The sequence below is a fragment of the Pelmatolapia mariae genome, linkage group LG7 (assembly GCF_036321145.2).
Source record: "Pelmatolapia mariae isolate MD_Pm_ZW linkage group LG7, Pm_UMD_F_2, whole genome shotgun sequence".
In the NCBI taxonomy this organism is placed as follows: domain Eukaryota; kingdom Metazoa; phylum Chordata; class Actinopteri; order Cichliformes; family Cichlidae; genus Pelmatolapia; species Pelmatolapia mariae.
The window spans coordinates 30,280,242-30,292,676 of record NC_086233.1 but is presented as its reverse complement, the minus strand read 5'-3'; the positions used below and the strand labels follow the sequence as shown (position 1 = coordinate 30,292,676).

The 12,435-nt window shown below is 36.6% G+C and overlaps 1 protein-coding gene across 1 annotated transcript in view; it reads left to right on the top strand.

The window, feature by feature from the left end:
* Nucleotides 1–12,435, top strand: part of grin3a (glutamate receptor, ionotropic, N-methyl-D-aspartate 3A) — a 52,001-nt gene that overhangs the window by 32,589 nt on the left and 6,977 nt on the right. The window contains exons 6-9 of the mRNA XM_063478792.1: nt 2,384–2,499; nt 3,228–3,379; nt 7,190–7,351; nt 7,629–7,699. Coding sequence (XP_063334862.1) covers nt 2,384–2,499; nt 3,228–3,379; nt 7,190–7,351; nt 7,629–7,699 — 501 coding nt within the window. The remainder of the gene's footprint in view (nt 1–2,383; nt 2,500–3,227; nt 3,380–7,189; nt 7,352–7,628; nt 7,700–12,435) is intronic.

Sequence of the window (12,435 nt, the reverse complement as noted above, 5' to 3'; positions counted from 1 at the left end):
GGGGTGTTTGTTTGTTTCTTTTTCTCTTGGCACATTTTGGGCAAAATAAAAAAAACTCAGCCTAACTGAATATTGTGAGCTTGTTTGACCACATGCTCCTACCTTCTGATGGCTGCTTCCAGGAGAATCTCTAAGCAATGTTTCCAGCACCTTGTTGAATATATGCCATGAAAAATTAAGGCAATTTTAAAGGCAAAAGGGAGCCCAACCAAGTACTAGAGGTGTACCAAACAAAGAGCAAGCAGTACAGCTGAATATTGAGTGTATTTTCACAAGGAGGTAAACATTAACAATCAAAACCAGGTTTTAAGGGATCTTAAAAGAACATGCTGATGATGCTGACAGTGATCATGGGAATGGTAAATAAGAGTGTGCCACACAGGCTGTTGGGGCACACTCTTATTTATCAAATGGATAATTAACACAAAAAAAAAACAAGACAGATAAACAAAATGCTGCTGTATATGTAGCACACATTGTGAAATGCTTGAGAAAATACAGTAATTTAGATGACTACTTGGAGTTGTCATCCCTACACACTAGGCACCGATTACAGTAAGCACTGATTTTTATCAGGGCAATTCTTTTGTTTTGTTTTTTCAATAATGTTTCAACTTTAATGACCATGTCTCACCAGTGCTACTGAAACAAACTAACAACACCACTGACTGCAGCCTGTCTTCTTTATAATTAGAGCATTTGGAAAAAGTTCACTGGCTGAAGCATTACAAGCCATCAGACAGCTGTCATGTACCATTACGGCTGGCCTATTAATGGATATATAGGGAATGCTACTCTAATACGACAGAGAAGACAATTTATTAGAGAGCAATTTCAACCTGCGAGTGTACTTCATAATGCAAAGACTTATCCCTATAACCCCGCAGTAATGGAAACTCTGGCTTTACATAAAAGTACACCACAGACATTTTGATGTCAGTAGTGGTGTTTTCCATTCATGCAAATATGTGATTTATAGATAGATGATGTAAAAAGGGATGCATCATGATTTAATCATATTGGTTTGTTAGATGGCTGATGTCATGATAGTGCTTTGGCCATAAATGACATGCTGTGGTAAAAGACCAAGGATGCAAGCTGCAGCATAATTCAGCCAGTAATAATGAACAGGCAGCTTGCAGGGAGAAGATAGTGCAAGATTTCAAACGCTGTCCTTGATAACAAGCAAAACACAGTATATCTTGAAAAAGTCTTTGTAGCGTTTGTATCCCGGTAGACTCTAGCTGTCAGTAAAGACATTTTAAAGTTGATTTGTAAAAGCCTCTCAGAGTGTTGTGACTTGATATCTCACCTCTATATAACAGACTTGTGAGGAATACAAATAAATTGGCAAAAACCTGTAGGGAGGCAGTAATTTTCCTGGAAGGTAGCCAATGAAAGGATTGGGGGAAAAGTAAAGGCAAGGCCAGCGTCAGAATTATGAAGTTCAAACAAGGCAAAAATATTTGTTGAATCACTTACATTTCATTCTCAGTGATAATTTCAGGGTGTGCTGCCATTTAAAAGGCTTTGTAAAACGCCCACAAGCGCAAAGAAAAACAATTCATTCTTGCATGCTTTTATGCTTTATTCGCTGCTTTCAGTTTCATTTTCAGTTTGTATTGTGCATTAAGTAGCATCATGTCTGCAGTCAGTCTTCGTGCTTTACCGTTAATTAAACTTTGCATGTTTTGATTTCCAGAGAAGAAAAATGCAAACAGTTTTCATAGGGCCTATATATTCAGCTCTGCCCTACACATGAAGTTAGGTAGAGCATAAAAAAAAGTTTGTAGGACCTGTTAAAACAGAAAGACTGAAGGTGAAGTTCATTCTTTCTACTCACCCTGTGAAGTCAGAGAAGTGACACGAGGACAGATACAGGGAAAATAAGCCTCAGAGTCGCAGACGAAGAGTGAGACAATGAGCTAAGGTTCATTTAAGTTACTGTCTCGTGAGGTGGTGAAGATGAATTTTTCATGTCAAATTCAGAAGGCGGCTTAAAATAGTGTAAAAGATTTGCTGTTGGTCACCTGATATTGGGAGAATCACTCAATGAGTCTTGCTAATTATCCATCTATCACACTGCAAATGCCAGTTTGTTTGTTTACTTGATGTAGTATTACAAAGTTCAACTGCCGAAAATGACCCACACAATATAAATTACATTTATTACAATTATATTTGAATTCTTATTATGTTTGCAAAATTATGCAGCACAATATATGCATAATCTCTTACTGTTTAGCTTGAGGAATGATGGCAAAATTTGAGTGAACACAAATGTTTGATTTCATCACTATGAGGTGCTGGATGAGTGTTATGAATGTGCACAGGGTACTTTTTGCAGCTGCAGTGTACTTACAGTATGTTGTTTTGCTTACAGGGCTGACCCTCAGAAATTGGATGCATTCATCATGGACAAAGCACTGTTGGACTATGAGGTCTCCATAGATGCAGACTGTAAAACACTAACAGTAGGAAAACCTTTTGCAATTGAAGGTAATGTGCAAGCATATCAATTATGAACATTTTAGATTAAATCTATCACTACTCTGACATGTGAATAGCATTCACCAGCTCTGGTTTTAATCATCACCTGATTTTAAGAGGTCTTTCTGCGTCACTGCAGACTAACTGACCATGAGCAATTTTAGAACAAGCCTAAATTTAACAATATCAATCACTCAACGTTTACACAGTGGTTAATCTTTTGGCTTTCAAAAGCTTACACTCTCCAGTGTCTACTGTTAATCTGTGGTCCATTTAGAAAGCCTCTTCCTCCCGCTGTGAAAATGTTCCCGTGGCGGTTGCTTCCATTACAAGCCATCGTAGTCCCACATTCCAGCGGTGTTGTTAATTACTTAATGCACTCTTAAGCCTTCAAAATACAATACACATCAATCAGCACGCTTCCTACCAAGGAAAGGTACTTTTGTAATTGGCTGTTGCTGAATTTGTCACACTTTCCTGGCCTGCTAAGACGTTCAGAGATATAATGATATCATCAAGCTTTGCTTTGGAAAAATTGTGACTTTTTAAAGTAAAAAAGCTAAATTATCCAGACCTCCAAGTGTATCAGCTCAGCAGCTTGTTTTTCCATAGCTGTAAACCAGGGAAAGAATACAACAGCAGCATGAAGGTGACATGAAAAAAGGTGTTTTTGCCGTTATGACAGAAGAATAATCGCTAAAGAGTCTCTGTGTGTGTTTGTGTGTGTCCAATGGCAGGCTATGGCATTGGCCTTCCTCAGAACTCTCCACTCACTTCCAACATCTCGGAGCTTATTAGTCAGTACAAGTCAGATGGCTTCATGGACATGCTGCATGACAAATGGTACAAGGTCGTTCCCTGCGGGAAGCGCAGTTTCGCTGTGACTGAGGTAAGATTAAAGCAAGGCAGTGTAGGGAAAATAGAGCGTATTTATCATTTCATTATATCATAAATGATCATTTCTACAATTTCAAAATCAGAACAATATTATATAACGCATTTGTCTCATTTTCATTTCTTACTCAAATCTTACTCAAGTTTCTTTGCTGTCAAATATTTATGTGGAAACTCTATTTGAAAGCTCTGAAAAGTCTTATGTACCTCACACAGTGACTTACTCATAAAAGTAATCTTTCATATTTTGTTCATTACACATAAAGTCTACTTCAATAATTATACTACAAGATGTCAATGCAAAAGAGGCCAGTTTCTCGAGTAACTCATAGTATGAGAAATATATGTTTTATTAGAAATACAATACTAGTTATTTCTGGCCATATTTCTCCCCGACTGTGACTTCAAACACTATAAAAGAGGCTCCTATAGCTCAGTGCAGACTGCACACAGCACACTGCGCTTGATCCTTTTTTACTTTGTTCTTTTTATTTATTTTCTTAGCTGCTGTGTGGATGGCAACATAATGTCTGTTGATCACAAGGATGTCGCCTTAATAAGCACTCGTGATTTGTACCTTTGAATGACAGCGTCTACTAAATACTTAATCTTAAATGTAAATTGCCATTTCATGAGCTCAGAAGCAGTAGTTGTGGCAATGTGGTACGTTGCATTGCCACAGATTCAATGTCACCTAAGTGAATCATTTCCCGGTGTGTAGCAGCTAGACGTGTTATAGATGCTATCTAGAGCTGCAGACATTTAAATTGCTCCGGGTACAATTCATTTTGCACCATCATACCTCAGTCTGCCTAACGTTACGGAGGAGAAACCTGCTCAACTGATATTTAGCTTCATCAGGGTGTGTATTTCAATTTTTGCCTCACAGAAACCGCAGTACGGTGATCATGTGCACACTTAGGGTTCTCATATTATTGGTAATGATTTTAAATATCAAGTATGTATCATTAACTTAAAATGACCTAAACTGATTTCTAAACTTTGTTGTTCACTTGCATACATTGGGCAACATCAGCAGGTACCTCATGTCATATAAGCGATATGAGTCACTGACAAGGTTGGCCCAGTTTTAGCCCTGCTCAGCACTTTTTTTTAGCAATCATTTATACCGATGAGTGACTACCACCAGCAGTAAGCCTAAGGATTCTGAAAAGATGAAAAATCTGATGGATTGGCGTCACTGAGGTACAGTAGCCAAGCTCTCTGGCATTCACCCAGCTCTCCGTCACCCCAAAGAATCTGATCCCATTTGAAGTAATAAAATCAATACCAATAAATTGCATATTATTCAATTACCTAACATTAGGAGGGCCAAACTTAGCATTACCGAGAAATAAATGGTGATAAAAGAAGTGAAGATGATAAAAGTGATGTGCTTTTTTATCGATTTTTTTTCTGCTAATTTATGCAGTCAAATGGTGAAATATAACAGCACCATTAGAAATGATTGTTGTATATAGTGGTATGAGACTAGAAGCGTGTGTTACCAAAAACCTGTAGCATATAGTATGTGTTTTCATGTGCTGAGCCTTCCAATGAGGAATGTTGGAGTGTGCTATTGGACACAGACTCAAACGTGTTCTTCATTCACTGAAGCTGGAGTATTAGGCTACGTTCACACTGCAGGGAAAGCGCATCAAATCCGACTTTTTTGACCCTTTGCGACCCATATCCGATCATGGTATGACAGTCTGAACAGCACAAATCTGATATTTTCAAATCCGATCTAGGTCACTTTCATATGTGGTACTGAATCCGATACATATCTGATGTTTTAGAAAGCGACTGCTGTTTGAATGGTCATGTCGCATTAAATTCGTCTTTTACGTCACTGACACAAGACAGACGCCAATTATCAGCGCCAGAGAAAACAAACGAGAAAGCATGGCGGCCATTGTTAAAGCACGGGCTCTCTTTTTTTCTCAGTGTCCTTCTCTCTCTAATTAATTTGTCAAAATTCTGTCGGTTATGACTGTGCAGAAATTGATAGACTGCTGCAACAACACCTACTAGCTCTGTAGCCGCCATTTTTACTTCCGCAAACAGAACGAGTTGTGTGTGACGTCTTCTTTTGCGCATGCGGGCCGCTTTGAGGGCCGTGAACCGTTCACACTAGAGCGCGTTTGCTGTCACATTTTATTTGTAGTATGAACAACCAGACAAAAAAAATTGGATTTGATCAAAAAATCGGAATTGAGCATTAAGACCTGCAGTGTGAACGTAGCCTTAGATCAGATTAATGTCACATATATACAGTGAGCTCATCTTGACTTTGAAGGATACCGCAGTAGTTTTTTTCCCCTATCCCAATGGATTTCTATAGAGTTTAAAATGTATGCCAGCACAGCCAAAGGTTACTATTCTCTTTATTCGACAACTTCTCAGGAATCATTATCTTCCACCCTCCAAAATTTCATTACTGCTAGCGTGCCAAGTCACAAAAATGCATTGATAAATTTAATCCATCATGTATTCTTCACCAACATGACTTTATAATGTAATCACTGCAGCTGCCCCGGTATCAAAAAGCTATTGCACACTCAGCACTAAAAAGATTCTTATGAGAATATACGTAACTGCAGTAACTGCAACAAGTGGTCAGTTAAGCAAAGTGTGATATCACATTTGTAGATGGCTACATGTACAGACTCGCACAATAATATGGACACATTTAGAACAGAACGAGTGTAAATTAAGATGTGAAGGAGGCAATCACAATCTCGATCGAAAGTGTGATATCCCAGAGGGATTCTCTTATATTTCAGAAGAATGAGAAAACTTGTTCCAAGAGATTTGAAATTAATTTCATGACGTGTTTGCCCTGAGTTGTAAACGCAAGGTGGTCTTACTTCAGATTTCCAATCCTCTGAAAAATTATTCTGTTTTTATTTAAATTAAACAAGCAATTTTTACTTGTGACTGACTTCGTAATGATTTTTGGAGGCTATCGCCCTTAATTTTGCCCTCAGTTTCTTTTTATGAGCAAAATAAGCTAATAATCCATATGAATCACATTAAGCAATACATTTAATATATTATTTATTGCATTGTGTGTCTCAAATAATTAGACAATGAGAATTTCAAGATATAAGTATAAAGCTTAAAGTCATTTACTGTCATGTGAATAAGAGGACTCTATGCAGTCCTGTGAAAATCTAAGTACACCCTAAATTGCAGATTTGGTTACTTATAAAACCATCTTTAGCAGGAATAACTTAAAGTACTTATTTTCTATATGACTTTGTAATGCCCTCACTTGTGGTTTCTTCAGATTCAACTTTGCAAACATAAACAGTGCTACCATGTTCTTTTTAGAGAGAAGAGGCTTGCAACACTTCCAAACACACACTTGTTCATTTTTTTTAAAAAAAATCATACTGTCATGAACTTTAATATTTAATGTGCTAACTGGAGGCTGTAACATTTGAGGTATTGCTCCTGTTGCTCCTGGGTTTTTTGCAGTTTCTCTGAGCTTGCAAGGTCTGACCTCTGGGTAATTCTGCTGGGGCATCCGCTCATGGGAAGATTGTGGCATTGTGTTAACAAACAACTGAATGCTCCAGACCAGTAAATTGCCAAAGCCTTTACTTTTATAGTCCGTTGCATAGCATCCTGCGAAAACAATCTGTTTCACTTGACTGTTCATGGATTGTTTTTAAACATCTGCTTCTCCATATGCATATCTGTATACACACTCCCTGTGTAACCTCCTTTATCCTTCCCACCTTTTCCCTTTCTCAAGTTTCTGTATCATATACTGATTGTCTCATTTCTTTCTCTCCAGACGCTGCAGATGGGTATAAAGCATTTTTCTGGTCTGTTTGTGATGTTGTGTGTGGGCGTGGCTTTATCTTTGCTGACCACCATAGCGGAACACATTGTGTACAAGCTGGTGATCCCAAGGGTCAAGGAGCCACGCTTCAAATACTGGCTACACACAAGCCAGGTACGGACCAGACTCACACTCAAACACACCTGTGGTGACCGTGACTGTGGTCACACTATAATTTAAAAATAGTTTGTGCAAGGAATTATGAAAAATCTACTAAGATTTATAAAATGAATAGTTTTTATCTACAGTTTCTGGTTTTGCAAATTTTGTGCATTTGTTTTTTGTTCTTGCTTTGTTGTTGCTGCTTATGGTAAGGTCTTTCAGACACTTAAAAATCAGACAGATCATTTACAGTAAGCACATAACAGCTAACTTGTTGCTTGTTTTCCAGAGATTACACCGGGCCCTCAACTCAGTCTTCACAGATGACAAACTACCGACTATTACAAAGCCTGAAAAGAGGTACTGTTATTGTCTTTAAAGTGTGGGCATTGTATTATTTCAGTTTGGTCTTTCATCATCTAAACTGGTTGATGAAACATCCATCCCTAAGTGACTGATCTGAATTTGATCTGAGCACATATGTGTTGTAATTATTTATGAATTGTTTGGAACATTTTTTTGTTACCTTCATCGGCACATTACAAAAATTCAGTATATGGTGCAACAGATCCATTTTAAACCGCTCTAAAGAACACTTTACAACAGTTTTTGTTGTTTTTGCTGTTTTTCACAGGTGTGATGTAAGAATTGTTTATTAAATGCTGCTTATTTTCCTATCACTTTGGATTTTTAAACACAATAACATAGTTACATATTACAAACGAAGATGAAAAATGCTCCTAAATGTGATGCATGCTTAAATAGACCAATAAACTGAGACTAAAAATGCAAACAAGGTGTTCCTGTAAGAAGCCAATATTTGAAAGTTAAATGGTGCATTGGCCAAATTATAAGCTGAACAGTAAGTGACATCAATTAACATCCAAATAGAAGTTAAGGGACCCATTTTTAATCAAAAACTAAATAGAAAGGTCAATCTGTTGGAAGCCAATTATCAGCGAGGGAAATTGAGAAAATAATCTCATGCTGACGTCACGTGGTATTGTTGGAAACAGTGGGTGAGAAAGGGAGAATCAGTAAATCATGAAAGCGTCTTTATGTAGGCACTTTCAGTGTCCTTGGCATGGGGCCATTTAATTGCACATATTAGTACATATTAGTTGCATACACTTTGATACTGTGTGCCATAGCGTAGCCCCGCCCTCTTCACATTTAACCATCAAGCATCTAATCATACCACCACCCTTTGTCTTGATTTGGATTTACTTGGTCTCCCCTTAGAAGCAAAATAAAGTTCCATTTTATAGTATTACATTCAACTTGAAAGATTGTCCTGCACATTCACATCTACTACTCACTCCACACTGAGAGCACACTCAGGTGGAGCACTTAAAGTAAGGATTAAATACACTTAATAATTATGGAGCCGAGGCCATGTGAGGGATGCCTGTGGTAATGAGGATGGATTGCCTACTCTTGCATAATTATACTCATTCAATCAAGTTATTCTGCATGCTGTCTAAGAGTCAGAAATTATTACCGTCTCATTGTCAGTGCTCTGCCGAAAAACTTGTGTGTCAAAAGTGTCTTTTGTGCAATCAGAGCACTGAAATCAGATCTTCCCGTGCAGGATTTTATACTGCAGACAGTTTCAGCTTGAATTAAACTGTGCGAAACGATGCCAAAATGCATCATTATCAGTCCTAGTCTGTACTGTATGGTACTGAAAATCACTATACAGGATGACCAAATGGAACACATGGATGGAAATTAAATTGGCAATCACTACTACTTAGGATGAAGCTATAGCACATTTCATTTCCTAAGTGTGTTAACTGGGATGTAGGAAAACCCACAGACAGCAGAGAACACTGTCTGTGTGAGATAATTAGCAGCAGTGTCTGTAATACCGTGAAATATTCTCGGATGGCCAGTTAAGATTGCATGCTTTGGTATCAAGCACAGTGTTAAGGTCATGAAGCTCTGGCAATGACTGACAGCCAGGCTAAAATAGGATTATCTGTCGCTTTGAATACACCAATGATATCAGTTACAATTCAGCTACAATACTCTGTTTCAGTAGTGGAGAATTGTTCCGTCTCTTTCATACCTAATACTAAGTACTAAATACGTAATACCTAATACAAAAATTACGTAACTTAGTTTGTTTTTTTTTAATAAGCAGTACACTTATTTAACATTGTATTTCATATTATTTTATTTACAGTTTTCTTTTTTTGTGGCCTTCCATTTAATATGCATTATTTTATTTTATTTTGTTGCTTTATTTTGTTATTAGCTGCTAGTTTTAAAGTAATTTACTTGAGACTGGTGTTCTACGCTGTAGTCCAATGCAGCGATTCTATATTTTGCTTAATAAAAGACACTCTCTGGCATCAGCATAGCAGGCTGTGTGTGTCTTGTTTTGACTGTCGATAGAAACATCTGTACTGATATACGGGCTAGGAAAATAAAAGTTACTGGTGAATAAAATGCAATTTAAAAAAAAAATCTTTTTAGCTTAGAGAACTGCTGCAGGTAAGTGTAAGTAGGGAAAGAAAACTTCACTGATTGACATAAGATAGAAAAATAACTGCAAGTACTGGAAGTTGTGATTTTCAATACTATCGGATGCTGTTTTGGTGTGTCCAAGTTTTGTTTTGGCTTCTCATATAAAGAATATAATTCAAATCGAGTGCATCTTTAGTTCAGGCTGGAAACAAAATCAAGCTAATGGTTCAGTCATATGCATTTGGCAAATGTCTTGCAGGGCGTGCTGTTTAGGTAATTTTAACTTCACACTTCAAGCTGCTTTGCAACCAACCTCTACCCCAGCTTCTTTTTTATGTAATGTGTCACTTAATGTCAGTTATCATTGATGATTCTTTGAATCTTTCTGCTTTTGGCTTTCCATATATGTTGGAAGGGTTGTGAGAATTTCACTGGAGGAGGACCAAAAATCTAACCTTTAATCCAACCAGTGGTAATACACAGAAAGGCAGCATTGAAGCACAAGTAATGCAGACATAGGGCAGGCAAAATGCAAAATTCAAAAACATGACAAAATATCGTACACGAGGAATCCAGAGACTAAAAACGTGGGCCGAAACAAATAAAAACACCAGGAACTCCAGAAAAAAAGGTACAGGAAAAAAATCACTAGAAAACTGGACTAGTAGTAACAAGACAATATGGGAGAACAAATGGGTGTATATATACTGGGGTGAGTGATTAAGTAATTGGACACAGAAGAGTAATTGGTAGTTTGGGAATGGATGTAGAAAGCAACACCGGTCGGATTAATCAGGTCATAGATTATAATTATCAAGGATGGGAAAACTACTAAAGGGAGGAAGTAAAACTGATTAGAATACACAAAGACTAATGATTACAAAATATAACAGGAAATGACTTGAACCGGAACATAACACTCCAAAACCAAAGGTGAGCAACTTTCCAAAACTTAAATAACTACACATGGAAACAACAGTCTTTCTATACATATATCTTGATTTTAAAACATAGATCCAGTACATTATTATAGAGGAAAAGTTGTCTCAGGCTGGAGAAAATAAATAAAAATGTGTGCTATGTGAAGAACACGTTCTAATGTTGCAGAAAAATAATGATTCGAATTTTGGCATGACTTCAGTGTGACAAAGTTGCACACATTATGTTGCACATTTTTCTTTCTGACCTTTATAAGCATTATATTTTGTGGGTCACTGCATGGCGGTAATTTCTACAAGGGCAAAAAAAGTAAAGTGTGTGTTCATATATTTTCCATTGAAATGGTGTGAACACTCTTTCAATCATTGTACCAATTCATAAAAGATGAAGGAGCTGCTCTCGGAGTTAACACCCTGAATACCAAATCAAGGAAAATTGCTTAGATGGATGGATAAACAATGAAGGAATCCAGCTTTTTAGTTAATGCGAAAGGAGGAAATGCTGTAGAATACTAATGAAAAAGAATCATCTTTATTTATCTCACACTTTTCAGAGCAGTGGAAGTGCTTTAAAACAAACAATAAATAATCAATAATATAAGCAGAAAATGGTTGAAAAGAAGGATAATATATGTCAGTTAACATTAAAGTATACAAGTCTATAAACTGACTCCTTTTATTTCACCTTTGGCTTAAAAGCCTTAATTTTCCACAAATGCTTTAGTGCTGACAGTGCAAAGACCTCATACCTCTATTTCTTTAAATCTAAATGTTCTCAAACACACCGGGGACCTACCTGTGAATATCTCACTTCGTTCAGCCTTACATACTGGTCATATTTCCTGCCTTCACAGTATGCTCCAGTTCCATTTTGATCTGGCCCAGAATTCCTTCATCATAAGTGTTTAAACCGAAATTGGAAATATATGATATGCATACATACATCTATTTTCATGTAACATAATTTCCTGTTTTACCAAAAGATAAAAAGATAACAGCTGTGACGATTCAAATATATTTTATCTACTTTTTATAGAGTTTATCATATAACCATGTTAAACACTGTGCTTAATGCTATAAGATTAAAAAAAGCTAATTTTAAATATTAAATCAACAATAGTATAACGTTAATGCATTAGTCAATATCAGAATATGCAGCATAATTTTCATTGTTTTTAAGGTGTTCTTTTTTGAGCAGTGTACACAAATTTTTAACATCTGTAAAACAGTATGAAAAATTAAAATATTAAATTTTTTGTGTATTTTGGGTCACTTTGGAAAAAAACTGGTTTAAAGGATGAAATTTATTTTATTTTTACTTATTTCAAACATCAAAATTAGTCAAATTTGACCTGTATAGAATGTAATAGTTATAGAATAGTTGAAGAACTTCCTGCACCTACTGGTTACATTTGTAAATGCTGAAACTTCCATGATTATCTCAAGACTTCAAAATGTTCCCTCTTTTACTGCAGACACAAGTGCAGGTGTCCTCCTGTCAAAAAGATGCACATATGAATTTAATAAAATTAAAAACAACTCTTTTCATGTTGTGTGTCAGCTTTAGCTTAAAGTCTCTTTTGATGTCTGGAGTATCTCATTAAATTCTCCTTGTTACTTTTTTTTATCGCCAAGTGAAAATACCTTTGATTCAAAGAGCTCGTCTGTTAGGCTTTACTTTGTGTG